Source organism: Centrocercus urophasianus, unplaced genomic scaffold (assembly GCF_019232065.1).
Source record: "Centrocercus urophasianus isolate 14NV4802_14NV808 unplaced genomic scaffold, USGS_Curo_1.0 seq_73, whole genome shotgun sequence".
In the NCBI taxonomy this organism is placed as follows: domain Eukaryota; kingdom Metazoa; phylum Chordata; class Aves; order Galliformes; family Phasianidae; genus Centrocercus; species Centrocercus urophasianus.
In genome coordinates this window covers 753,546-777,203 of record NW_024885344.1, presented here as the reverse complement: position 1 = coordinate 777,203, position 23,658 = coordinate 753,546, and the positions used below count along the sequence as shown (strand labels likewise).

Below are 23,658 nucleotides of genomic sequence, written 5' to 3'. Positions count from 1 at the left end.
AGTGTTTGACATAAAGAGAAACATGAAGTGATGCCACTTCTGATGAATCCCTGCTCCTTAATTCTCAAAAGACACGCTAGGGTAAAGACATCCTGTGAGAATTGTTTTAATGAGGGCTAAGCAATTACCATTTAACTAGCATGGAGGATATGTTGTATTAGAAAGGGAGTCTCCATCTCTAGCATTATTCTTCCTGATACCCCTTGTCTATTTTTTTTTTTTTTTCCTTTAATCTGTTCCATGATAGAAACAGATCAGGTGAGATCAAGCATATTTCACATCATATGGTCTCTTATGGGAACAGCTAATAGAAGCTGCTCTTTGGAAGCTGTGCCAGCTATGACACCCCTCGCATTAATGCCCTTGGAAAGCTTAGGGCTTGCAATCCATATTTAATGTATGTAGTAGTTTGCACTTTTGCATAAAACTTGTCCCAGCATGCACAGTGAGATCAAAAGATAGGGTTTGTTTAATGGAGAGCAGAAATAATTGAGTGGAGTCATGGTAATTATTTCATGTATGCAAAAGGTTGCTGCAAAGAACAGCACAAATGGCTTTCTGCAAATGCTCTGGTTCTCTTTTGTTCTTAGCCTAATGAACAAGCAGCTTATGAGAGCATACCTTGTTAAATAAGCACAGTCCTGGCCTGGAAATGAATGTAGCCAAGCTTACATTTAAAAATTCAAAAGATACAAAACCTTAAAATAGTTGTTGTGCAACAAATATGTTCTCTACACAATTGATAGCATGGTGTAGCAATTTTATTAGCATACTCTGAGAAGGACAGCGTTAGTCACAAGTCACTGATCCAGAAATGGGGTGGTGAGCAGGCTAATAATATCTTTATAGTATGTGATCCTGTGCAATAACCTTGCAAATGGCGAGACTGAAGAGACTGGTCAGACCAAAGGGTAAAGCAGAGATCTTGAAGTCATGCCATTTATAGAAAGTATTCTTGTCATTTTATGGATAGCAGGAGAGAGGAGTCTGGCGTATGGAACTCAAACTTTTCTCCATCTTAAGCTTTCCAATGTACTCAGTAATGAGTTGTGAACACAATCACTTTAAGCACACTAAAAGTCAGATGACTTTTTATTTTGCTGGTTCAGTTTCCCTGGCTCCAGTAGCTAAGTAGAAATTTGATCTGTCTTTTCAAACTCAGCGCTAAACTTCTCAGGGGAAAAGATATATATATATATGTATGTATGTATATAAATTCTATCCACATTCCTCATGAAAAGGCTTCTTCATCTAAATAACGAGCAGAAGTTGCTTCCATGAGTTTTCTGGGTTTTGGTTTTTTTTAAGATTTTAAGCCCACCCCTACCTGTGTCTCTCATGGTCGAATCATTGCCATTCCACAGAAGCAAAGGCAGCAGTGACATACTATCCTGTTAGACATCCCACTGCAATGATCCCAGTCCTCTAAGGCTTTCTTGTCTCATTCTGCTCAGCAGTGCGAAGGACATGAGTGTTGTAGGCAACAGACACAAGGGCACAGATGGCAAATGATGGAGCTCTGAGGAAAAGAGCAAATTGGCTCTTTACCTGGTCCCATGCCAGACATTTTGTCAAAATTCACAATGCACTGTAGGCAGGCTCCTCATCACCTTGGAAAGGCAAGAAGCAATCATTCCTGGAAGGAATATGGCAAAGAGACATTTTTGTCTTCTAATTCTTGAATTTATTTAGCGTGGTGGTTAGTTATGGCCTTGGACATAACTACCAGCAGCTACCTAGATAATATCAGCTGAATTATGTTCAGGCTCCTGGTTGTTTATAGCAGTGGTGATATGCTGTCAGAAGGCCTGAGATATGCAGAAGCAAAGATAAGAGAAGATGCAGTAATCTCACAGAACTGGACTCCCACGTTGCTTGTCAGAGAGTGTTGGCTGGGCTCCCAGCTTCCTGACATTCAAGTGGAGGTTGGGTTTTGCTGAGGCAAGCGCGTGACCAAGGCACAAATCTTCCCTTAATTCCCAAATCACCACAAAGGGACAGCAGGAAGCACTTAGGACAGTGCCTTTTACTGAACGACGAACTAGTGATGTGTACTAAGAACCCTCTTAAAAAAAGAAAAACAAAACCAAAAAACGAATTGCTTTCTTGCATAAAAGAGAAAGTAGGAAGAATGATCCATGTTCATCACTATGCACTGCAAAGGAAGATGTATGGTGTCGTGGGCACAATGTCCTCCCAAACCGTGTGGCTTCAGACAAACTCAGCCCTTTTATGATCAGATGGAGTCTGCATTGCCTCAGGGAGACTCGCTTTTCTGGTGAGTATTGAGCTTGCAGATCAGTGTCACTGAGAATTCCCGACCAAGACATTCAGATGTTACTTTCCTGAACAGTGCCTACATTGCCTCAGACTCAGAGGAGACGTCCACCTTCGTCACAATCCCAGGAAAGTTCTCACCCTCTGAATGCTGAAAGAGCAGAGGTGGGTTGCCGCTGCTGATTCCTCAGACAGAACTCTCACAAAAGTCAAGCTCAGAAACATTTTCCTGCTGGCAGCATTGCAAAACTCCCTCACCAAGCACCACAATGGCACGAGTAAGAGGGGCAGTAGGCTGAGAAACCACAACACCTACTCAAGACAATGCTTTGGGCACAAAGGTTTTAGGGGGACTATTCTCCAGCTTGTCCATAGTCAATTGCCCCTTAACACACCTGAGGAATCTGTGCCAAGGCTGCCCTTGCCAGCCACCAGCTCAGGTGGAAGTGGAGGGAGCAGAGCAGACTTCTGGAAGAATCTTTTCTTTGCCAAATATCCCAGCACAGAGACCTTAGGAAGGAAAATGAGTCACAAAGGCAAAGGTTATCAACTTGGTATTCTGAACACATCAACATTTGCCAAGAATTTCCCCTTCCTCCCCCATAAACAAACACATATATCGAAACAGATTAAAGTCTGCTGGTAAATTCCAGCTGCCAACAGCTTTTGCTTACAGAGCAGAGAAGGGTTACAAAATAATGGCTGCAGTGTTCCCTCTGAATCCAGGGAGCTACAGCCTCAACTCTGATTTATCCCCAGGTGAGTTGAAGAGCTCCACCTGAGCTGCCTGGTATGCCTGTGTTCCTGCTGAATCTGCCTGCCAGCAGCAGAGACCAAGTGATCTCAATGCATACAAGATATCCTCAGGATCCTGCTTGATTTCATTAACAGAGTACACGTTTGCAGTTTTTCTTCTTTGCTTTTCAGTACTCTCTGAAGTGACATGAAGAATCGTAGAATCACAGAACATCCCAAGTTGGAAGAGACAAGGATCAGTGAGCTCAACTCCTGGAAAGTTAAAAAAAAAACAGAAAAAGGAATTTGCATTGCCACTCTCCTTCTCATCCTGTTTCACAGGAAGGCACAAGGCACCTGGCACATGTGCATCTCCAGCTGATGTTGCTACTGATGCACCTTCACTTCGGTAGGCACTGAGTGCACACACATCTGCACTGCGTCTGCATAATTGAGTCCTGGTGAATAACAGCAGTTTCCGATGAGATCCAGTTCTGTTCTTTTATTGTTTGTATAACTGGAAGGCTTTCGTTTGTGTGCTAAACTGTTCCCATGTGTGCTAATACACACAAGGGATTATACTCGACCCTCAAGTCCTTTCATCATCATAAAATACGGCTGGAAGATGAGAAAACCCCCAAATCCCCGGATGCTCCAAACAAAAGTCAGCTCCCTCCCCCTTCACACATATTTTTTGCTAAACATCATTTTCAACCCGTTGTAGCTTTGCTCAGGAAATTCATGCTTGGGCAAGTTACAAGTTAAATCTCACCTCCCTCTGACTGGATTTGCACAATGTTTTTCCTCATGGCAGCTGGCCACAGCCTGTCCAGCTCTGAGTAACTGAGCCTCTGGAGAGATGTATTTTGTGAGCTATCAGCATGTGCTTGGCATGCCTGCTTTTGCTCAGCAAGAAAAATGTAGGTGGACAACCAGGAGTGTTTCCATATCCGTCTGAAATTATTGAACTGCAAGTTGCAAATGTAAATTGCAGATTTAATCCTTTTTTTTTTATTAATCTCCTTTCAAATGTCGGTGATATTTACATATCAGGATGGAAACATAAGAAACTGAGGGGGTGGGTAAGCAATGAATGACTTATTAGAGATTCTATTTGGTGCACCAGTCCAAAACAAACGAGGCACAGCATATGGCTAACTTATTTCTTGTTTGTACATAATAAAAAATGGACACTAATACCTCCCAGCTCGATCTTTAATCACACATATTCATCTCTCCACCCGGTTTTAAAATGGAAGGTCTATAAAGCAATCCTTAAAGAGCTTACAACAGGGATCTGGCAGAACCAATTCTCCGGTTATCCGTTTGTGCCGCATGAGGGGAGAAGCAACCAAGCACTGCAAATTACCCTGAGCTGCACAGACTGTAGGTAATTCTCCCTCAAAATTGCTCAGACTTTATAAGCACTTTGCCTCAATCCATCTTCGTGTTTCCCTCAACAATCTCTGCCGGAAAATTTCCTCCTGGTGTCTGGAAATTCTTTGCTCACTGAAGTGCAGAGTTAGGCTGAATGCCTGGGGTTTGTTTCCTGTTGCCCTGCCTATGAATGGCAGCTTCAAAGGACAGAAATTATCACAAGGACCCCCCCCTGGGGTGTGAGACCCTGCAGGAGCCCAAAGCACTCTGACAGAGCCACCATGGGGCCTGCAAACCCTCCTGGCTGCCACAGCATTCCAGGAAGGGGCCAGCATCTCAATCTGCATTACTGTTGGTGGTTATCTTCCTGGCCCTGGTAATGCATATCCCTCACATCCCCCTCCTCACTCCCCGCTATGCAACACCACAAGTGCCTCCCCCCCTTGACAGTCCCTGAGCGTCATATACAGGCCAGCCAGACTGTGCAAAGAGATGTTACTATGGAAACATTTACGTCTTCCCTTTGTGTATTTAATAACACAGCATACAGCATGTTTATCTCCCGTATATTTATTGATAAAAGAAAAACTCTTTTCCTTCGCAACGTTAAGATGAAAGACAGACAGACAGAAAGAAGGACAGACAGACAGAAAAAAAAGCAAGTTCATATATTGACTTTCCATCTTAATGAAGAAGAAGGGTGAATGGAGGAGAATCAGTTTACCTCCTGGTGCTTTCTGCAGTGCTGCATACATCTGAGAATTTCGTCACTCCCCAGCAAGGTCATTTTGGCCTCTATCCTGCTGTGAGCTCTGCATGAGCATCTCCTCTTGCCTGCAGCTGGCCCCTAGCTTCTGAATAGGAATGGATCCGACTTATCGCAGGAGCTCTCTGCTGAGATACCATGCCTAAGGCAGAAAAATAACATCAGCAGAGCTAAAGCTGTTAATGTGTCATCAGGAGTTTATTGACCATGCACACACACTAATCTTCACTCAGAAGCCATCTTTTTGTGCTGCAAATTCAATTTTCTTCAGAGCTATCAGGCTTCTCTCCACACATCTAAGCCACAAATATATTCTGTGGTATTGAAAAAGGAACGTTTGAGTTAGTGGCTAGCTAGTAGTTCTCTGCTTAGAAAACATTTGCTGTTTTATTTGCACAAAAAATCCTAAGGAATTGTTATTTAGGCTTGACGAATTATCTTCTAGCTCAGTCACAAAACTCAAACCTCAAAGGAGAAACCTCTGATGTAATATCTGCAAAAGCAGAGACGTGTTTCGTAATGGAATTAGAGATGTGTCTCATTAAATTATGTAACAATGATAATTCTGCAGTCTCTTTCAGGAAAAGGGGAGAAATAACACTAATTATTACTAAATGGCTGGCTTTTTGTTACCTGATTTCACTTCCTGAATTGAGGATGATGAAAAGAAAAAAAAAAAACACAACAAAACCTGTCTGGTGCTCAAATCGAAGACAGATTTCCACATTTGCAAAATAAAAAGGGAAGCAGGCAGCTAGAAAACAGGCAGATCTGGGTTAAGTTCCTTATTACATACATCATTTTTGCTTGCATGATTCTTGCTCACACATACCCAGAGTCCTTTCTGCAGAAATCTATAATTACCATTTCAAGAGGAAAGATTGGGTGGGTAGAGCATTTCTGTTTATTTTACAATTACAGTGGTACAATCACCTTTTTCTTTGCACTTGGGTGTGAGGGATGTGAGAGCCCTCCTTCAGCCAGCCAAACACAGAGATGCTGCCTTTCATCCACCCAAGCCAATCACCCACCGAGCTTCTTTGTAAGCTGCTGCATCCAGCCTCTGAATTTTGCTTTGTAGCAAGATCTGCCTGCTCATTGGTGCATGTATCAGAGCAGTCATCTGAGATCACTCAGTTGCTAGCATGCTTTCTGGCAGTGGAGGGCATTTTTTTCTGCTGCCTCTTCCATCTTAGTGAGCCATTCAAAATCGATGCTTTATTCAAGAAAAGCAAAAACAAAATAAACACACACACAAACAAAAAACACCACAGTGAAGAGGAAAAATTGCATTTTTTCTCTCAGCAGCCGGTGTTCAGTTTACAGAGCTGGACTGACATACCCTGATTTGTATCGGTGATGGTGACAACCTGCTGCTAAAAGTAGAAACCTGGCCATGACTGCCCTCCCTGGCCATGGCTGTCCTCCGGAATTATCAGTCGAGTTGTTTAATGAATTCCAGGCAGTTATACCTGTGTAAACTGAGCCAAGGCCATGGCTGTACACAAATACTACCAAACCCTAACTGGAAAACAAAGGAGTCTTTTGCAGTGGAGCCAAGAGGAGTTTGCCCGACAGGGTGATAATGTTTTGAGCAAGCAGGGATCCATGGAGGGGGGTTGGAGCTTGATGATCTTTAAGGTCCCTTCCAAGCTAAGCCATTCTATGATTAACCTTCAGAGATGATGGTGTGCTGTAGGGCTGGTAATGTGGGAAAGCAACCAAAGGCTGGGTAGTGAGAGAGTACATGGGTAGCAACCTTTCTAGCTCACTCTGAGCTGTATATGGTGCTTTAGTGTCCTCAGAGAATCATGAGGGGACTGAAACCATCTGTTCTCCATGGGTTTTATACAGGGTTAGCAAAACCAGCTGAGGGACCGAGGAGCTTCTAGAAACGTAAAGGCTGGGCTAGAAGTGAGGTTGCAGGGCTGCCTTTTCACTTGTTTGATTTAGCTCAGATAAAACATAATGCAAACTGCTTGAAAATCTTCCCAAGGTGAGGCTGCTTGCTAAGGCTGTGAGACTGTGTAGATGACCCACTAATGCTCTCCTCCATCTGAGTAATGGCTGCCCTTGGGTCTCCTCACAAACCACCAAAGGCTAATGTTACGCCATAGTTACAAGGCTGGCAGAGTGTCAGGGACACAAAAACTCAGCCAATGCCCCGCACAGTCCTATCTCTGAGGAGCAGGTCGCAGGCAGGGAGGCTCCCACTTATCTGAGGGAGCAGTGACTCTCCTCAGCAAACTTCTGCCCTCAATTCTGCTGGGCTTTGTCCAGCGGGGCTGTTAAGAGTGCAGAAAGAACAGTGCTTGGAGGGGGGACAGGACTTCGTGTGGAGGACGTAAGAAGCTGCTAGGAACAAAGCAGACGCGGTGCTTGAGGGAGGTAAGGCCACAGAAACACGAGGCACCAATCACAACTCTTCCGCTCCAGCCGCCATTTTACCTCTCCTTGTCCTCCGTGCATCTCGCCTCACCATCTGGCCTCTTTCGGGCCTCAGCCAATGGCGGCTCAGAGTGCACATGAATACCACGCCGCCAGCCAATCAGCGCCGGAGCGCCCTGGCTTTGTTGGCGGGCAGGAGCAAGAGCCCCCCCAAATCCTCCAGCGCTCGCCGGTGGGCGGGAGGAGCGCCCTCAGCTGCTTCATCACGTGACCGCGCTTCTCGGCTGGGAGGTGTCCGCGCGGAGGAACACCATATAGTCCCTCTGTCCATCAGCTCACGACAGGGGGGGAAGTTATTGTTGTCAGCTTTTATGGTTAATCCGAACCAGGTTGGAACGAGAGAAGCCCAGGCCAGAAGTTACAGACCGAAGGGCGCTGACGAGAGGCAGGTGACGAAGAGCGGAAGGACACATCAGGCCGGATCTCGTTCTGCTTAGCGCGGTCACATATAAGGGCGGAGCGCGCGCTGTGCCACCTCATTGTGTGCCTTTAGCTGAGCTAGCAGGTTGTGGTAGTGGCCGTGCGCAGCACATCTTCGCGCGGCGCTGACCGGAACACTTCCCCCACCCCAGCCGCCATGGCTCTCTAAGGGCGGCAGGGCCAGCGGCGGCATCGGCCAGTGCAGCGGGCGCAGCAGCAGCGGCGGCGGCCTCGGCACATCCCCGGCATCTGCAACCATGGCGTGAGTAGCGCGTGTGGGGAGCGCACGCTGTGTGACACCTTTCCCTTCGCCCGGTTCCTAAAGCGGGGTTCTGCGGTGCGAAACGAACCCCCAGAGGAGAAGCTGTCTGGGTAATAGGGTGGGGGTGGGGGCTAAAAGCCTACTTGGGAGTGAGAGAAACGGCAGGAAGTGACACTTCGAGAGGAAAAGCGAGCCGTAATACCCTATGTTTTAGAGAAAACCACATCCTGAAAGCTTGGAGCTTGTCTAGTTTGTAAGGTTTTTGTGAGTATTAGCTCCCTATGCGGGTGTCCTAGTCGTGCAGGGGAATGCCTTCATAGAGGGGCATTGGGAATAGCAGATGGCGGGGCTTCCAGCGTGCGGGCATTGAGGTATGAGTGGATCCCTAATGCCGCAGCGCTGGAGGGGATGGTGTGAAACCAGCCTGATAGAAGGATGTGAGCCTCTCACGACGTTTCTCAACCGAATCCCCCTGGTCCATAAGTCAGCATAGAAAGGTGCCCTGTCCTTCCGTCCTGTCACCCTCCCCCTTCTCCCCCGGCGTTGATGGCGGTCCCAGCGACACGAGGTGGAAACGTGGCACGGCACAAAATGGCGGCGGCGCCGGGTGGGGAGCGGGAGGCGGCGGATCGCGAAATGGCTGCGGCGTGGGCGTGAGTCAGGGCGCGGTGGGCGGGGCGTGGGCAGCGCTGAGCTGGTTCTGCTCTGCTGGGGATGGGAATAGAAGAGCCTTTAAAAAAGAAAGAAAGAAAAATGAAAAGTTAAAGGCAAACTGCCTGGAAAATGTCTGGCGTACCACCACGCTCCCTGCATGCGGTGTCTTACTGTGAAGGCTGTTATTCCAGTAGAACAACCACTGATGTGTGTGGAAAAAATGTCTGTCTTACAGGTTTTTCAAGGCACCGCACAGCAGCACTGCTGTAGTCGACAGAAAGACCTTCTTGTCTACATCCTTTGACGTCAAAGCACTAAAACCTGACCAAGATGAGCCTCTTGAACAACGAGATGCTGTTGGGGGAGTCCTCCCCCTTCAGCCAGCCGTGTTCGGTGGCTGAGGAAAGTCTGGGACTCCTCGATGACTACCTGGAGGTGGCCGTGCCCCTCGGTTCGCATGGGTTCTCCAGCGACAAGGCTAAGGCAGTCTCCTCCAATTGGCTCGCTGTGGACAGTTTAGGCAACACCATAGATAGCAGCCAGGGTAAGGCACTAATTCATGTGGAGAAAATACATCTGTGGTGGTGGCACATAATAAACAATGTAACCCTCCCGTTCAAAAATATACTGCGCAAGTTCTCTAAATGTAGAGGTAACATCAGGTGTGTACTCAGGCCTGGAAAGCATCCATACAACACTGATTACACAATAGCAAATGGCTAGTTACTAGACTGGCCTGTGGGAAAATGACACTTGTGTTGCCCTTTTAATAACATGCCAGCTGTTAAAGTAGCCTTCCTTGGAAGAGGTCACAAGAAACAAGTGTGGTTGTGCGTTTCAAATAGCCCTGAGTCTGTACAGAGTTGAGAGTAAGAGGGATGGAATGTCATAACAGCTGACAGGTACATTGTATCATGCAGTACTCCCCCCTCATGGTGGGCTGAAGTTCTGGCAGTTAATCTTTTGTACCATTAAAAATTACGGGGGTAGGTTTAAAAATTTTGGGTGTTGTGGTTTTTTTTTTTTTTTTTTTTTTTTAAGGTACCTTCTAGAAGCTTACTTTATTAGCTCACTGAAAAAATACGCATTTCTTTTCTCCCTTGTTTAGAGGATGCCTTCTCTGGCATGGAGTGGATGGTGGAGAAGATGGATCTGAAGGAATTTGATTTTGATGCCCTGTTAGGAATGGAACATCTGGAAGCCACCGTCTCACCAGACGAGCTGATGGCCACGTTGGAAGACACGTGTGATCTTCTATTTAACCCTACCACCCAGGAATTTCACAACAAAGAACCTCCACTCATACCTGATCTAATCACCAGTCTCCCTGAATCTCCAATTGGAGCAGATCCCATGGCCCCTTTAGCTTCCCTCTGGTCTTTTCCCCTCTCCCCAGAGTCTCTGACTTCTGTTCCAGACCATTCATTTAGTTTAGAACTAGGTAGTGAAGTGGATGTTCTGGAAGGTGAAAGGAAACAGGAGGGCCCCACCTTTCTGGTAGTGATCACCAAGTCAGAGAAAGAGGAGGAGAACCATTCTGATGATAGTGGAATATGCATGAGCCCAGACTCTTATTTGGGAACGCCCCAGCATAGTCCTACCAATTCACTTGGATCCCCCAATGACAACCAGTTCCCTGCAGATGCCACCTGTGGCTCTGTGCGGTCCAAACCATATGACCACCCTGCTGAGAAGGTAGTGTCAGCAAAGGTGAAAGGAGAAAAGAAAATAGATAAGAAACTGAAAAAGATGGAGCAAAATAAGACAGCTGCCACGCGTTACCGGCAAAAAAAGAGGGCAGAACAGGAGGCACTGTCAGGGGAGTGCAGAGATTTGGAACAGAAAAATCAGGCCCTGAAAGAGAAAGCAGATTCCTTGAGTAAGGAAATCCAGTACTTGAAAGATCTGATTGAAGAGGTGAGGAAGGCCAAAGTCAAAAGAGCTAGAGTCCCTGAGTAGGGTAGTCAGTAGTGTTCATGTGCATGTATATATGCTTGCTGCTTAAGCTGTGTATGGTGTCTTAATAAATTATTTTATAGTAAACTTGAATTTTGTGTGGTAATTGGGTATGTGTAAAATAAGCGTTAATTTGCACCACATCATTTGGGGCTTCAACCAGCTAGAGTGCGCTGCTCCACTGCGGAGTGTGCAAATAGCATTTAGTTAATGTGGTTCAAGTGATAGAGCACACATTACAGCTAATGAACAACTGAATTTATACTTGATATATCTGGTAAGATGGAGGGGATCTAATGGGGATACTCTCAGATCTTTCATATCAAAGGCAAAATCATAAAGGTTATGAGACTGTAGAGGAGACATTTAATAGTGCTTATGAATGGGTTTTGGAAAAGGTTCTTGAGGGAGCTTTATGTGCTTGTCAGGCTTCAACACAATTCCTGGTGGAGGTGAATGGTGCAGGGTACAAGAGTTATGAAATCAGGAGATGAGCTGGAAGATACCTCCAGAACATAAGCATGCAGAGGATCAGGTGCTTGGGAGTAGGGGTTTGCAGGCTGCACTGAGGGTAGTGGTTATGATGGGAGCCTGTGCTATGTGAGATAATCTTCATACTGGAGTGCTGGGAGGGAAGGTGCAATTGGGAAAGTGTGCTGTGATGTTCTGTGTTACACTGAAGAAGCAAGGTGAAGGTGGCAGGTAGGATCCTGCATAGCAGGGTGATTTCAGCCCATTAGATTTATTAGCATTCTTTAATTTATGTCAATATTAAGTATTCTTTTTTTTTGTTTGTTTCTTTTGTGAGATTCAGAAATTCAGTAAGCTCTGTGGTCAGCGCAGCTGTACCTGCTAATACCTTCAGGATTTGGGATGTACCCTTTATCATCACGTGTGTGATGATTATTTTCTTTGGCTCACTGATACCCAGATTTAGTGATTCATCACATTCCTTAATCCCTGCTTGTCCTGCCAGGGACAGCTTTTGCATGTAGATGTGTGCATCCTTCCCGGGGCGTTAATTCCTGCTCACTTGCACTGACTTGTCCAAGCATATTGCCCAGCTCAGGCATTCACATGGATGGTCTTTGTGCTCACAGCTTTTCAGATGCAGCCAACGAGCTGATCTTATGCGATGCCTCTTGCAATGATGCTGTTTCCATACTTAGTAACTTAGTTAAGACTTTGCACAGGCTGAAGGTTAGGGCTGGCTGTTCCTCTGTATGTTCATTTGGCATTTACAAGATCATTGCATTAAGAGATGGGAAAAAGCACCTGAGCAGCGGACAGCCTCCTGACTGATCTCACATGTGCAGGCTTCAGGAACCTCTTCGTTTTCTCACAGGCTCTCAGAAAAAATGTGATTCAACAATCTCAATTGTTTACATGCATGGTGACACCATTGCCAGAAATAGACTTTGGTGCATGAAATACAGGCTTTACCAGACCCCAGAGGAAGCCAGTGGAAACAGTGGAATTTTCCCAATCTGCACTCTCTAAAAGCTCAGTATTCATAGCTACCTTCCTCTTCATCCTGCATTTAGGGAGACCCAGGTGCTCGTAGTTCTCTTTGTAAACAAGAAGAGGAAACCGCTGCCACTGAGGACTCCACCACTTGCCCCTGTGAATAACCGAAGGGGCAAAAATAACCTCCATCTGCAGTGCTGGAGAATGAAAGCAGAATGACAGCAAACGCTTCCAAAGAGCCCTGGCAGAAAGCCCAGAACAGCAGCAAGGACAGGGTGTCCTTCAGGAGAGGAGTTTTCCTCAGCACTGTGCTAGTGGCAGGGAATTGTTGGCCATGTATCGTGGTGACAGAACCATCACAGTCACAAGGGATCAGACCTAGGCAGTACTATTTCAGCCACTCAGCTATCCCAGCTTTGCACTTCTTTCAGTGCACTCACGCAGCATCAGAAGCCACTAAATGAGGCTAGCTCTACCCACAAGCTCCAATTTTTGTATTATACAGGCACATGTTCTCAAAGTAATGGTTAGCCACCTCTCATTTTTCCTTCAGTTGCCCTTTTTCTCTCTTTCACACCTGTAGTGGAAATGCTAAGTCAGGGCTTGAAACAACGACTGAGCACCTGGTGGGAAGGCAGGTTTAACCCAGGGGAGCTCAGGTGCAAGCAATGCATTGAATGACTGGAAGGAGTGAGGCAAGGGTTCACCCCTTCCCAGACCTCATGTAAGGGTTGTAAGTGAAGGCAAGGGTATTTTGCTGGAGATCCCTGTATACCTGAAACTTTCTAAGGGTAAGCAGATTTTTTTTTTCCTTTATTTCTGTGTCTGCAGCTTCTGCATTTGGGTTTATTGTTACTTGCTGCAGTCTAGGACTTTGCTACCCTGCTATTGTTGCTGTGCTTTCCATCACATTATAGCATTACAACTCCCAGTGGCAGGCAACAAGACGCAAGTGAGCAACCACTTCAACTTTATTTAAGTAGGGCAGAGGATTTCCAAAGCACAAGCTACCTGCTGTGAGCCTGACTCCTCTGCATCACCACTGGAGTGCAAGGACAACTAGAGAAGAACATCTACTCTTTCCCTTCCATTAATGACAAGTTAATGGAGGAGATAAATGAGCTTTCTTGCATACAAATGGTGCTGCTCAGCTTGGCTAGGTTGCTGCTCAGCCCTGCCAACAGCTAATTCCTTCAGAACAAGGTGTATGTAACCCTGCGGGCAGAGCAACCTTCATGATTTCCATTTCCCCTGCCCCCAACAGTTAGTGGCTGGCGCTGTTAATCCTCTTTAATGTAACTATGGATAGTCATGCAAACCTTTAATCCGTCTCAAACCTACTAACCGTTCAGCCTGCTTTGGCTGGAGTTCCAGGTTTTGAGCTGTAAGCAAGCATTAGGCAGCTTGCCTTCCTTTACATTCCTCATTTGATTGTTCTTCTTGTTTCAAAGTGAGAAACTTCCATGTGCTTCACCATTACATTTGTGAGCTATTTAGGGTACTGCTGCTGTGTTCCCCTTTCTGTGGTGACCAACCCCTTACCCAAGGTGTTCAGAGCCCATTAGTTTTGTAGGTGTGGATCCAACACTGTGTGGATCATCAGCAAGATTGAAAGGGAAGTCATTCCTAAAAAAAACTAGCCAAACTAGCCAAGGACTGAGATTCCAAAAGTTTCTAGGACCCCTCCCAGCCACGGTTTTCCTCTCTCCCTACTGTGGTCGTTTCAGCATTTTAAGTCTTGTATGCCAAGCTACTTTGGTTCGTTTGCAGCCAGGCTTGTTTCGCTCTGTTATTTCAGAGGGAAGAAACTGTTGAGTGTCCTGGGCAATCATGTTTTATTAGTTTATACTTGCAGCCTTCCTGATACACTTCTATGCTGATACTGGCTGTCATTGCTTTCCATGTTGAGGAAGAACACATTTGCTGATACAGCAGAAGCTTTGAGCCACTCATACCTGCTCAAACAAGTTTTCCTGTTTGCTTTCCATTTGCAAACAGAGGAAGACCATTAAATGGCTTTGTGAATCTTACTCACAGGAAACCAGCCCAGCACTGAGCATCTGGGAACTATTCTTCCTTCTCTAAACCACTTCCCTGGAAAGGTTTGGCCACATTATTAATCCTCCAGAGCTTATATTTGCATTTATATTAAAGCTGCTCCTTCCCATCTTGATTCCCTGCTGCTTGTGGGTGTAGATGTTCTGGAAGATGGCACCCCTCTCTTTCTCAGCTCGACCACTTCTATTTTTTTTTTTTTTTTTTTTGCTGTGGGATGCTTGGCTGATGTCGCAGAGCTGGGAAGAGAGCCAGCAGCACGATGAGCTCAGCCTCCCTGGATTGCAGCTGCGCAGGAGAGAAATGCTGTCCAGCAGGTTGGAGGGCTGTGGGATGCAGCATCTTCGCTCCCAGTGTGGGAACCAGTCAGGTCGGAGGCCCAATAGGAAAAGAAACTATGGGAGCTTCTCCCCCCTTCACCCCTCTTCTCTCTGTTGTGAGGCAGCGAAGCCTGGCTGTGAGCAAGCAACAGAGAGGTGGCACACGAAGTTCAGATAGCCACTGCCTGGATTACTCAGCTGGGGTGAGGAGCTGGCATGCTCTAAGCATGACTGGTCTGTAATATATAGATGGTTGGGAGTGTGAGAACGCAGTTTTATCTTACCACCAGGCAATGAAGACATTCCTCTCAAAGGCCAGCTCATGTTCTTGAACGACAAGCAGGAAGCACTGCCATTCTCTCCTGGAGCTCCAGCTCTGTGAGAAAGGTGAAAAAATCAAGGCTAGGACATACCAGATCTTTGCTGTTTCTAAGGATGGTTTATCAAGAACCACGCTTTTTCTTGCTTTTTCTCCCTCCTGCAAGGTAAAATTTAATTTAGTTGGGGATACTGTTGGCTGCAAAAGCAACTTTGATTTCAGCTGGCAAAACCCAGTCTGACAGTTGGCTTTACCTTCTCAAGCAAGTGCCACGCCTCTTGGCATATAGCCACAAGTATGGGGATTACTTGTGTTAGCCCTAGTAGTCTTCCCTGCCAGTAATTAGAGCTCCCATCCAACTTTAAAATTCCAGGTATCTGGGTGTTGTTATCCTTGGGGAAGACTGCTTTGGAGTTCACTTTAAAGTTCCTTATTGACTTTGAAAGAGCAACTTCCCTATTTACTTATGTTTGCAAACAAACAAGCTGGGTTTTGTGCAAACAGAATGAGCCACGCTTCCCTACCGTTCCTTTCTGCAGCAACAAAGGATGTTTTTGCTTTCCTTAAGGTGTAGAAAGTTGGCTGAACGACCACAGGAACAGGAGTGCGTAGGAGGAGCTCGGAGAGGAGATATGGGGGCTGAGAAGGACTTCTTGAAAGTCAAAGGAACAGCTGAGTGCTGACGGTGAGGATAGGACACAAAGTAGCACCCTTTGTAGGTGCCAAAGTAGCACCAAAACAAGATTTGCCCCTTTCAAGTCATGCCATAGCAGAACAGGCTTTTCCACGCTTTGAATAGTCTCTATAACAGCTCCACACAGAACTACATGTATTAGAGCAGCTAATGCTCTCAGCAGCCAGCATGGAGTGCATCAGTTTTATAAAGATGTATGCTGCATACACATCATTTTCAACTATTTCTTTACACAGTCATTCTCTCCCCTCCTACACATCTCTCCATTTTAGGAGTAGAGACAAACTGAATAAGAGGGCAACCGGTCCTTGAACTGTTTTATTTACCACTTTTGGCTGCAAACAGTTGAACTGATCTTATTACAAGAAATCCCCTCCCATATGCTGTTAACACAGTTTCCACAACACATGCTTTAGTATGTTCACTATTTCCCTGTTTGGACAAAGTACATCTGTGTGACCTTCCCTTCCATACTTGCAGACACAACGGAAAGAACAGAACACAGGTGGTGCAGACTTAACGATGCACTGGGTGGATACCAAATTCCTTCCACTGCTAACATCTGAACCAAGCTACTTAGAGTAGCTAAGAACTAACTCGGGAGTTAGTTCTAACCAAGGGTTGGTATTATTAGTACTTGTCTCTTTTTTTGTCTAAAGGGAGAACGCTTCCCATTTGTTTAAGGAAGGGGTGGGAAGGGGCAGAGGAAGAGCTCCAAAAAGCAAGTTTACAGTAGTTTACCAAGGAAGATCATCTGGAACAACACTCCCATCTGCTGGGCAATCTACTCATTGCAGCAGGGAATTTAGCAGTGTGAAGAAAAATAAACACCAACAAACTACACAAAAACCCCATCTCTTCCATCCAGCACCACAGCCTCTGGTTCAGATGATTAGATAGAGCTGACTTTTGGGTCACAAGCATTCTTGCCTACAGGAGCTGGCAGCATCCAGCAGCAGTGCCCTCCTAGGGCAGCTGTAACCTCAGAAGAAAAGCTTGGGCTGAAACATGAGAAAGAGCTTTCTCCATTTCAGACATCTTTCTTGGAGAGGGGTGACTGAGCAGGCAGAGCAGGAGTCATCTCAGTTCCAACCTGCAACTCTGAAAGCCTGAGCATGTAGGAGAGAAGATTAATACACATGTCAAGAGGAATCAGAGCAGGGACATTCACACAACTGAGTCATCCTAGTGACAGGAACGCTTGGCTCAGAACAATGATCTGGTCTGTCTTCTTCAATCACAGCTACTCATAACAATCACTATCACAAAGGCAAAGACAGGCAGCACCTGTAACAACAATTGTTTAATCGTACAATACATACAAAACTTTTTACAATGTCAGAAAAACCTGACAGATGTTATAATGACAGAAACTGCAGGAGTACTAGGATTTCAGTCTTTTGAAGCATCCTTCCCTCTTAATGATTTACTTCTGCTGTTGAAAACATATCTCCATTGAGTTGGAGACTGGCAGCAGATGCCTTACTTACTGAAGAACAAGATTTGTTTTTGGATTAGTCCACCTTTCTATGTCAAGAACGCAAGACATGCTGGCTGAAGGGAGGTAATGATAAGGACAATGTATTGCAAAGACCAAAGAGAACCTCCATGGCCCCAGCAGTGAGTTCTGGACAGGTGCAGTTATTCTGCAAGTCTGATGCTAGTTTATTTGCTGACAAAGTGACAGATCTCCTACGTCCATTCTCAAACACGCTGAGGAAGTGGCCAGTCCTGCCTTCTGAGCACTCAGCTGCAGATGGACTGGAGCTGCAAGAGTTCCTTTCATGCTGTTTATGGGATTCCAAAGTATTCTCTCTCAAATTTACGGAAGTCTTCCTCAGTAAAGACAGTGCCCTCAGGCTTCTTCTTTTCTTTCTTCTCTACAGGCAGATCTTTTGACTTTCTGCCTCTGTTCTGTGTAAGAACCTTCAGGAAAAACAGAAAGAAAAATAACATTCACTGTCATCTAGACCAAATCACAAAACAGTTTTTGAGCTCACTTGCCACACCCTTATTTGCTAGTACCCTGCTACATTCTGGAATGCCTCCAGAGAGGTGTGAGAGGCAAACATTATATTACCCAAAGCAGGTCACTGGGACAGCAGCAAGCACCCAGGTAGTATTCAGAGCCAAAAAAGGAAGCTACTTTCTGATAACTCTCATTGAGACTGCAATATTGATTTTAACTCAAACTTTTTCTGAAACTGTAGCCTTCTTTTGTCCTGTCTCTCCATGAGACAACTAGAAAACCCAAGAAATTGGTAGAATTCCCCTGGCATTTTTTAATGTCATCCTTGCCATTTACAACCTCAAACCTGAAAAACAGTGGCCGAAATAACTTAGTTTCTTTAAGTTAAAAGTGTTGTCATAAAAACAGCCTATGAATCTAGTGGTGTTGCTACCTTCAAATCCTGGCTCAGAACTATTATTTGGGAAAGACCGTTGGTTAAATTTTGAAGTTATGAGAAACATAATTTCAGATGCTATGAAATTCGTACTGTGGGGGCCAGCAGCATGTCTGGTTCTCTACTAAAACAGCCTCTAGCTATAGAAGAGGAGAGTTCAAAGAACAGAAGGGAAGTCTGAACCAGGGCTTTGCTGTGAAATACCTTTAGTAACCAAGAGAAGTCAACAGTTACCAGATTATAACGAGTAGCTGTAAGAAATAAGATTCTAACCAGATTCTAACGAGAACACTGTAAGAAATAAGCTATCAACAAAAATCTAAAGCTTAGTAAGGTGTTTTGCTTGAGCACAAAGAAACACTTCAAGGCCACTACCAAGCAGAAACGTAACTCTTTTGCACAAGGACTAAGCTGGAAGATCTAAAGATAATTCCCATTCATCTATGCTCCTCAGAGGAAGAAAGAAGTGTCATCCTTACTTGCTGGGTTACAGCTCTGTCAGCAACGCATCGTCCGCTTGTCATGTACTGCAAATTCGCTTTGAGGTGATTTACAGCTTTCTTCTTGTGATACTCCTCTAGGTCAGAGCACAGTGAGACAAAACACATCACCTGATTGCCCAGGCAGTACCTGAAAGCTGCTACAAGGAGGATGGGGAGGGATAGCCACAGGTGATCCTGACAGAGGCGGCAGGATACCACGAAAGGACCTGGCCTGAGAGTGTAGAGAGCAATAAGGCCGCTCTTCGCTAGAGCTAAGCCAAGACTCACCTATCGCCGACTTCACGACTCTGCCCTTGATCGTAGCCTTGTTCTTCCCAGGCCCCGCCATTACCTTCCTCCGCCGGGCGGCTCCTGCCGGTCTGCCGCCATCACGCCCCTGCTGGAGTCCCGGCGGGGTCTTCCCCCGGCCTGAAAGACGAGATGAGGAAGGTTACCAGGGCCACACACTGCGACAATCCCCTCCTCCCCTGCCTCCGGCCCCTCGGGCCTACCCGGTGCCTCCAGTAGCTCCAGGCCCCGCCGTAGCAACGAAGCAGACATGGCCACACACCCCCGCCTTTCACCCACTTCCGGCTTACCCAACGCACTTCCGCCCTCTCCTGAGACCACTTCCGCCCTTTGAACAGCCATGCTGCCGTCTTTCCCCCGGCTGGGCGCGCATGCGTGAGCGAAGCTGGGAGAGGGTTTAGGCTGGAAGGAAGCAATGCGGAGCTGTATTGAGGCTCCGTGCTTTGTGGATGCTGCCTTGGGCCAGCCGTGAGCTGGCTTTGTGTACAGATGCAACGCTGATGCCTGGCTTTCCTCTCTCCTGCCGGGTCTGCAGGCCCTCTGTAGTGTACCCTTACTGAATTAATGCATAGGGAACAGGCTTTTTGAGGCCCTGCTGTGGTGGTGATCACAGGGGAGGCAATAATTACCAGCTGAGAGGAAGGGGAGCATCCAGCAGCACTGTCACATTTTGTCTCTGCAAGGCCCCCCAAAGCGGGTTTAACTGTGCCCAGCTCCTGAGGCGCAGAGTTTTGCTCCGCCATTAATTGCATCTATTATTCAGTATTACTTTAGCGTGTTTATTTAAAGCTTTCCTCCCCCACTTTTGCCTCTCCAGAGACTTGCTGCTAATGTCTGCTAAATTTAGCTATCATCTGAATAAAGCTTATTCAATTATAGCCAACGCTGGCAGTAACAAGCTGGTGCTGGAGGAGGAGAGAGGTTCATTCTCCCTCAGATAGAGTCCCATAGGGAGAGAGCGGTACAAGCAGCGCTCGTTATTTCATATGGCAATGATCTCTAGTGGTGGCTGATAGCAGTTAATCTGTGGCTCATTAACAGGCATCCATTCTCTGCAGGTTGCTCTCCAGTCCCTGCAAATGTCACCTCAGTGCCAATCTTCTTATTCTTAGTTCTCTTTGGAGTCTTGTTGGATGGTTCCTGGCATCCTGTGTCAGTATTTGTCATTGTGATCGTGCAAATGCATCTTTCTGGACAAGACAGTCTCAGTGCTCATTCTTGGGAAATATTAACTGTTTACTTCCTGTTCAGCGTGTCACTTCTCACTTGTGATTTTCCTCTTAAAGAAATCCAAATCACTTTTTTGGACTAATTTGGGTGGGCAGTGGCTGGGTGTGTAGCCTGATGCGGCTCTGGGCATCCTGGTATAATGGTTGATGACCCTGCACATAGCAGGGGGGTTGAAACTAGATGATCATCGTGGTCCTTTTCAACCCAGGCCATTATATGATTCTATGAATATTTCTCCATTTTCTTGTCTTCTGCTAAACTAGCAAAAACTGAGGCTGTTCAGCTCCTTGTTCTGTGCCGGGTTTGTCCCTGCAAGTCATGTGAGTTAGCATATTTGTGAGGATGATACTGTGTTTTGAAAAGCAGACACTGAACAAGAAGTGATTTAATAGCCTTTTGCTGAAATAAAAGTGAGCATTCTAGCCTCTGACATATTTGTCCTTACTTGAACATTGTTCAGCACATATTTTGGTCTGATAAAGGATAGCTGCCAGTGATATGACTGTGGGGAAAGCATTTCCAATTATACCTTATCTGTCAAACATTCTCCTTTAGCCCCTAAAATAGAATTACAGGTTTTTTTTAAGCTGTTCATACACATGTATCACACAGGATAGCTTTTTCTACTAGTTAAACATGGCATTTACATCAATTAACTTTATCAGGCTCACCTGATCACATCATCACATGTGTTTAGTGTCAAAGCAGTGTAACCTTATAAATGTCTTATGAGGCCTCCTTATGCAAAAACATAATTGCCTACACTGCTAAACATGTTTTGATTTAACAAATTAATGCGTTACAAGCTGCACTGATTTATTGTCTCATTGGAAAACATATGCCCTTTTCTATCTCAAAAGTAAGCCTCTGCAAACAGTATTGCATTTCTATTTCTGTTGCACCAATTAATAACGCTGTCAATTATGTAGGTCTCTGAGAAAATCTGAGTCCCTTCTTATTAAATATCTTCAGTATGAAGAAACCTTAATACGGGCAATGCCTCCTTTGACCAGCAAGGCTGAGTGCAACCCTGCTATGATTTTAGTCTGCAATTACCTGCAGGATAAAATTTAACGAGCGCATGGGGTCATTTTGCTGAAGAGGGAAGGCAAGATATTTTCTTCAAGTGCATTCACAGTCTCCTGCATTGGAGTCTGCTCAGGCTCTTGGAGCTAGTTAGAGCCCTGAGAAGTTAAATAGGCGCATGCTTTTTGGTGAAATGCATTCCCCAGGTTTAGATCTGTTGCTGCCCCAGAACTGCACAAAGATCACCATCCGACATGAGCCATGGATTTTTTAACGCTTTGTGGAACCACGTAGCTATTATTAATACATTATATTTCTTCCACTTCTTTTAACAGGATCTGGCAGCCTTTCTCAGGGGATGATCATTAGTGTTTCTCCTAACTGCATTCTGGCTTCAGCTACGCTTGGTCTTGGCAGACATGGTGATAACAGCATTTGTCATGTCTCTGGGTGACTTTGGTACAGCTAATACCTGCCATACTCCTGCAGATAGAGTTGCACATTCTTCCCGTATTCTTTGACTTCAATGGAAAATTATATTTACAATTCTTTTTTCCTGAAATGCTAAACAAGATCAGTTTATTGTCTTGTATTTTACTTGTGTATTGTATGTTCCTTTAAACCTTCACTGGTGTAGAATTTAGGCATTTGGATCACATGATCTCATCTCCCACATGTCATAAACCATAAAATTTCCTCTGTTGACTTTAGATTAAGTCCACTAACCTGTGTTTGAGCAGTCTGCTTTGTGCTGAGCACAGCATATAATACGCTGTATTTTTCTTTGCAGGAGCTTTGCTGGGTTTATCACTCTCACAGTGAGGATGCATTCCTTTTTTCATCACGGTATATACACTTAACTCTCACTTTCTTTTACCTGAATCACCTTTGAGAGCAGATGAGAAGCCCCAGAAAATAACTTTTTTTCCTGACTGGTGCATACTTTTAAAAATTTAATGTCAGGAGACTTTGTGGCTACGTCAGTAATAAGTAAATAAATAAATAAGGAACTCAGTATTTTATTGTGCTCTTTAAAGGCTCTGCTCAAATTAAAATTTCATCCAAGAAAACTTCATCACTTTGTAATCTCTCAGAAATCAGTGCAGTTAGCTCTTTGGAACACTGGGGACAGAATGAATGTCAAATGGTATTCATTGAAATGTATAACATCCAAATAAATCGCTGTCTTAGAGCCTGAATAATCTAACTTGTGATGGCAAAAACTACAGGCGCTGCCTTTCAGATGGAGAATGTCCTTGCTTCTGAGAGTTAAGCTGTCTTCGAAAGCTTTCTGCTGCTAATGTTCATGTTTTATAGCTTTCTCTAAATTTCATGCCTCAGTGATTACCTGTGAGCTAGCTGGCTTTTCAATTACAAATAACTCAGCATACAGATCAGCTGAAGTTTTAAGTGACTTCCTTGTGTGGCCATTAGAATTTTACTTTCTGCTTTATTTCTTATGACATTGAAAATGGAAAATTTCCCTGTTGGAATAAGTTGATAAAGTTTCTGCTTCGTCTTGGAGGGACTGTTCTTCTCCCTGTTATTCTGGGCTTTGGAAGATGTTTGAGATTATCATACATTTGGTCTGTGCCATCTTGTTATTCTGGTTAATATGATAATAAAATCACATTGCTGTCTGTAGCAGTTCTTAACAGCAGTTTGTGTGTGCTCTTTTTTATGTTCTAGCTTCTGGATTTGGGGGGTTACACAGAAGTCTCAGTTTGAAGGGATATTCTGAAGAAAGTTAGAAAACAGAAGCTGAGAGCTGCAATACAAGTAAGATGCAACAATCACAAGGATTTATTTAGTTTAGGACTGTTTTGAACATTCTTATAGTGTTGGGAAATGGGATCTTGATGTTTAAACACTGCATATTGTTTGTACTGACACACAGACCTGCATTTTTTTTTTTTCTTTCAAAATGAAACAGACTGATTTTCGAGTTGATTGATAACAGATTTTCACCTTTGCATGCTCCTTCACATGTGGGTCACGTAATGTGCTTTGATTTAGACAGATATCCAGCTTCACCACATCCAGTGTTCTGTATTTTCTCTCCACAGCAATACATGATGATGCCTTCATCAAAGCTGCTGTCATTACTACTTATCTGTGTTTGCTAACCTCAACGGTTTCTGTTGTGGTCATTGTTTCTACAAAGACCCACGGATCACTGCTTGCCCTGTACTTCAAGTACACAGGAACCTTTGTCCTTTAACTGTGTGACATGCCTTTGAAAAGTGATTTGACTTTCTGGCCTGCTGAGTTTGAGCAAGTGCTGGACAATGCCTTGATTCATATCCCTGCGTGGGTAAGCTTGTAGTTACTGCAGATGGAAAGAAAGCCTTTTTTTTCTGATTTTTTATTATTTTGTCTTAACACAGTGCATATACCTGCCTCTTCAGTGCACTTTTCCAGGACACTGAGAAGCCATCTCTGCATTACATAGCTTC

The 23,658-nt window shown here is 45.0% G+C and overlaps 2 protein-coding genes across 2 annotated transcripts; one reads left to right on the top strand and one right to left on the bottom strand.

The window, feature by feature from the left end:
• The first annotated feature begins 7,884 nt into the window (after nucleotides 1–7,884).
• On the top strand, nucleotides 7,885–10,988 carry ATF4 (activating transcription factor 4). The gene is made up of 3 exons (XM_042837789.1): nucleotides 7,885–8,285; nucleotides 9,175–9,483; nucleotides 10,048–10,988. Exons 2-3 carry the CDS (start codon nucleotides 9,270–9,272, stop codon nucleotides 10,896–10,898), a joined length of 1,065 nt encoding a protein of 354 aa, XP_042693723.1. The 5' UTR covers nucleotides 7,885–8,285; nucleotides 9,175–9,269; the 3' UTR covers nucleotides 10,899–10,988.
• Nucleotides 10,989–17,038: 6,050 nt separating this feature from the next.
• RPS19BP1 (ribosomal protein S19 binding protein 1) lies at nucleotides 17,039–19,226 on the bottom strand. The gene is made up of 4 exons (XM_042837865.1): nucleotides 19,150–19,226; nucleotides 18,926–19,066; nucleotides 18,635–18,732; nucleotides 17,039–17,676 (listed from the first exon to the last, which is right to left on the bottom strand). The coding sequence occupies exons 1-4, from the start codon at nucleotides 19,196–19,198 to the stop codon at nucleotides 17,542–17,544; spliced, it is 423 nt and encodes a 140-aa protein (XP_042693799.1). The 5' UTR covers nucleotides 19,199–19,226; the 3' UTR covers nucleotides 17,039–17,541.
• Nucleotides 19,227–23,658: the final 4,432 nt, after the last annotated feature.

Excerpts from the sequence above, each read along its gene's own strand:
- ATF4 (XM_042837789.1), top strand. The coding sequence starts at position 9,270 with ATGAGCCTCTTGAACAACGAGATGCTGTTGGGGGAGTCCTCCCCCTTC. Across the intron at positions 9,484-10,047 it reads CACCATAGATAGCAGCCAGG|AGGATGCCTTCTCTGGCATG; the intron begins GTAAGGCACTAA and ends TCCCTTGTTTAG.
- RPS19BP1 (XM_042837865.1), bottom strand. The coding sequence starts at position 19,198 with ATGTCTGCTTCGTTGCTACGGCGGGGCCTGGAGCTACTGGAGGCACCG. Across the intron at positions 19,067-19,149 it reads GGAGCTACTGGAGGCACCGG|GCCGGGGGAAGACCCCGCCG; the intron begins GTAGGCCCGAGG and ends CTCGTCTTTCAG. Across the intron at positions 18,733-18,925 it reads AGTCGTGAAGTCGGCGATAG|AGGAGTATCACAAGAAGAAA; the intron begins GTGAGTCTTGGC and ends GCTCTGACCTAG.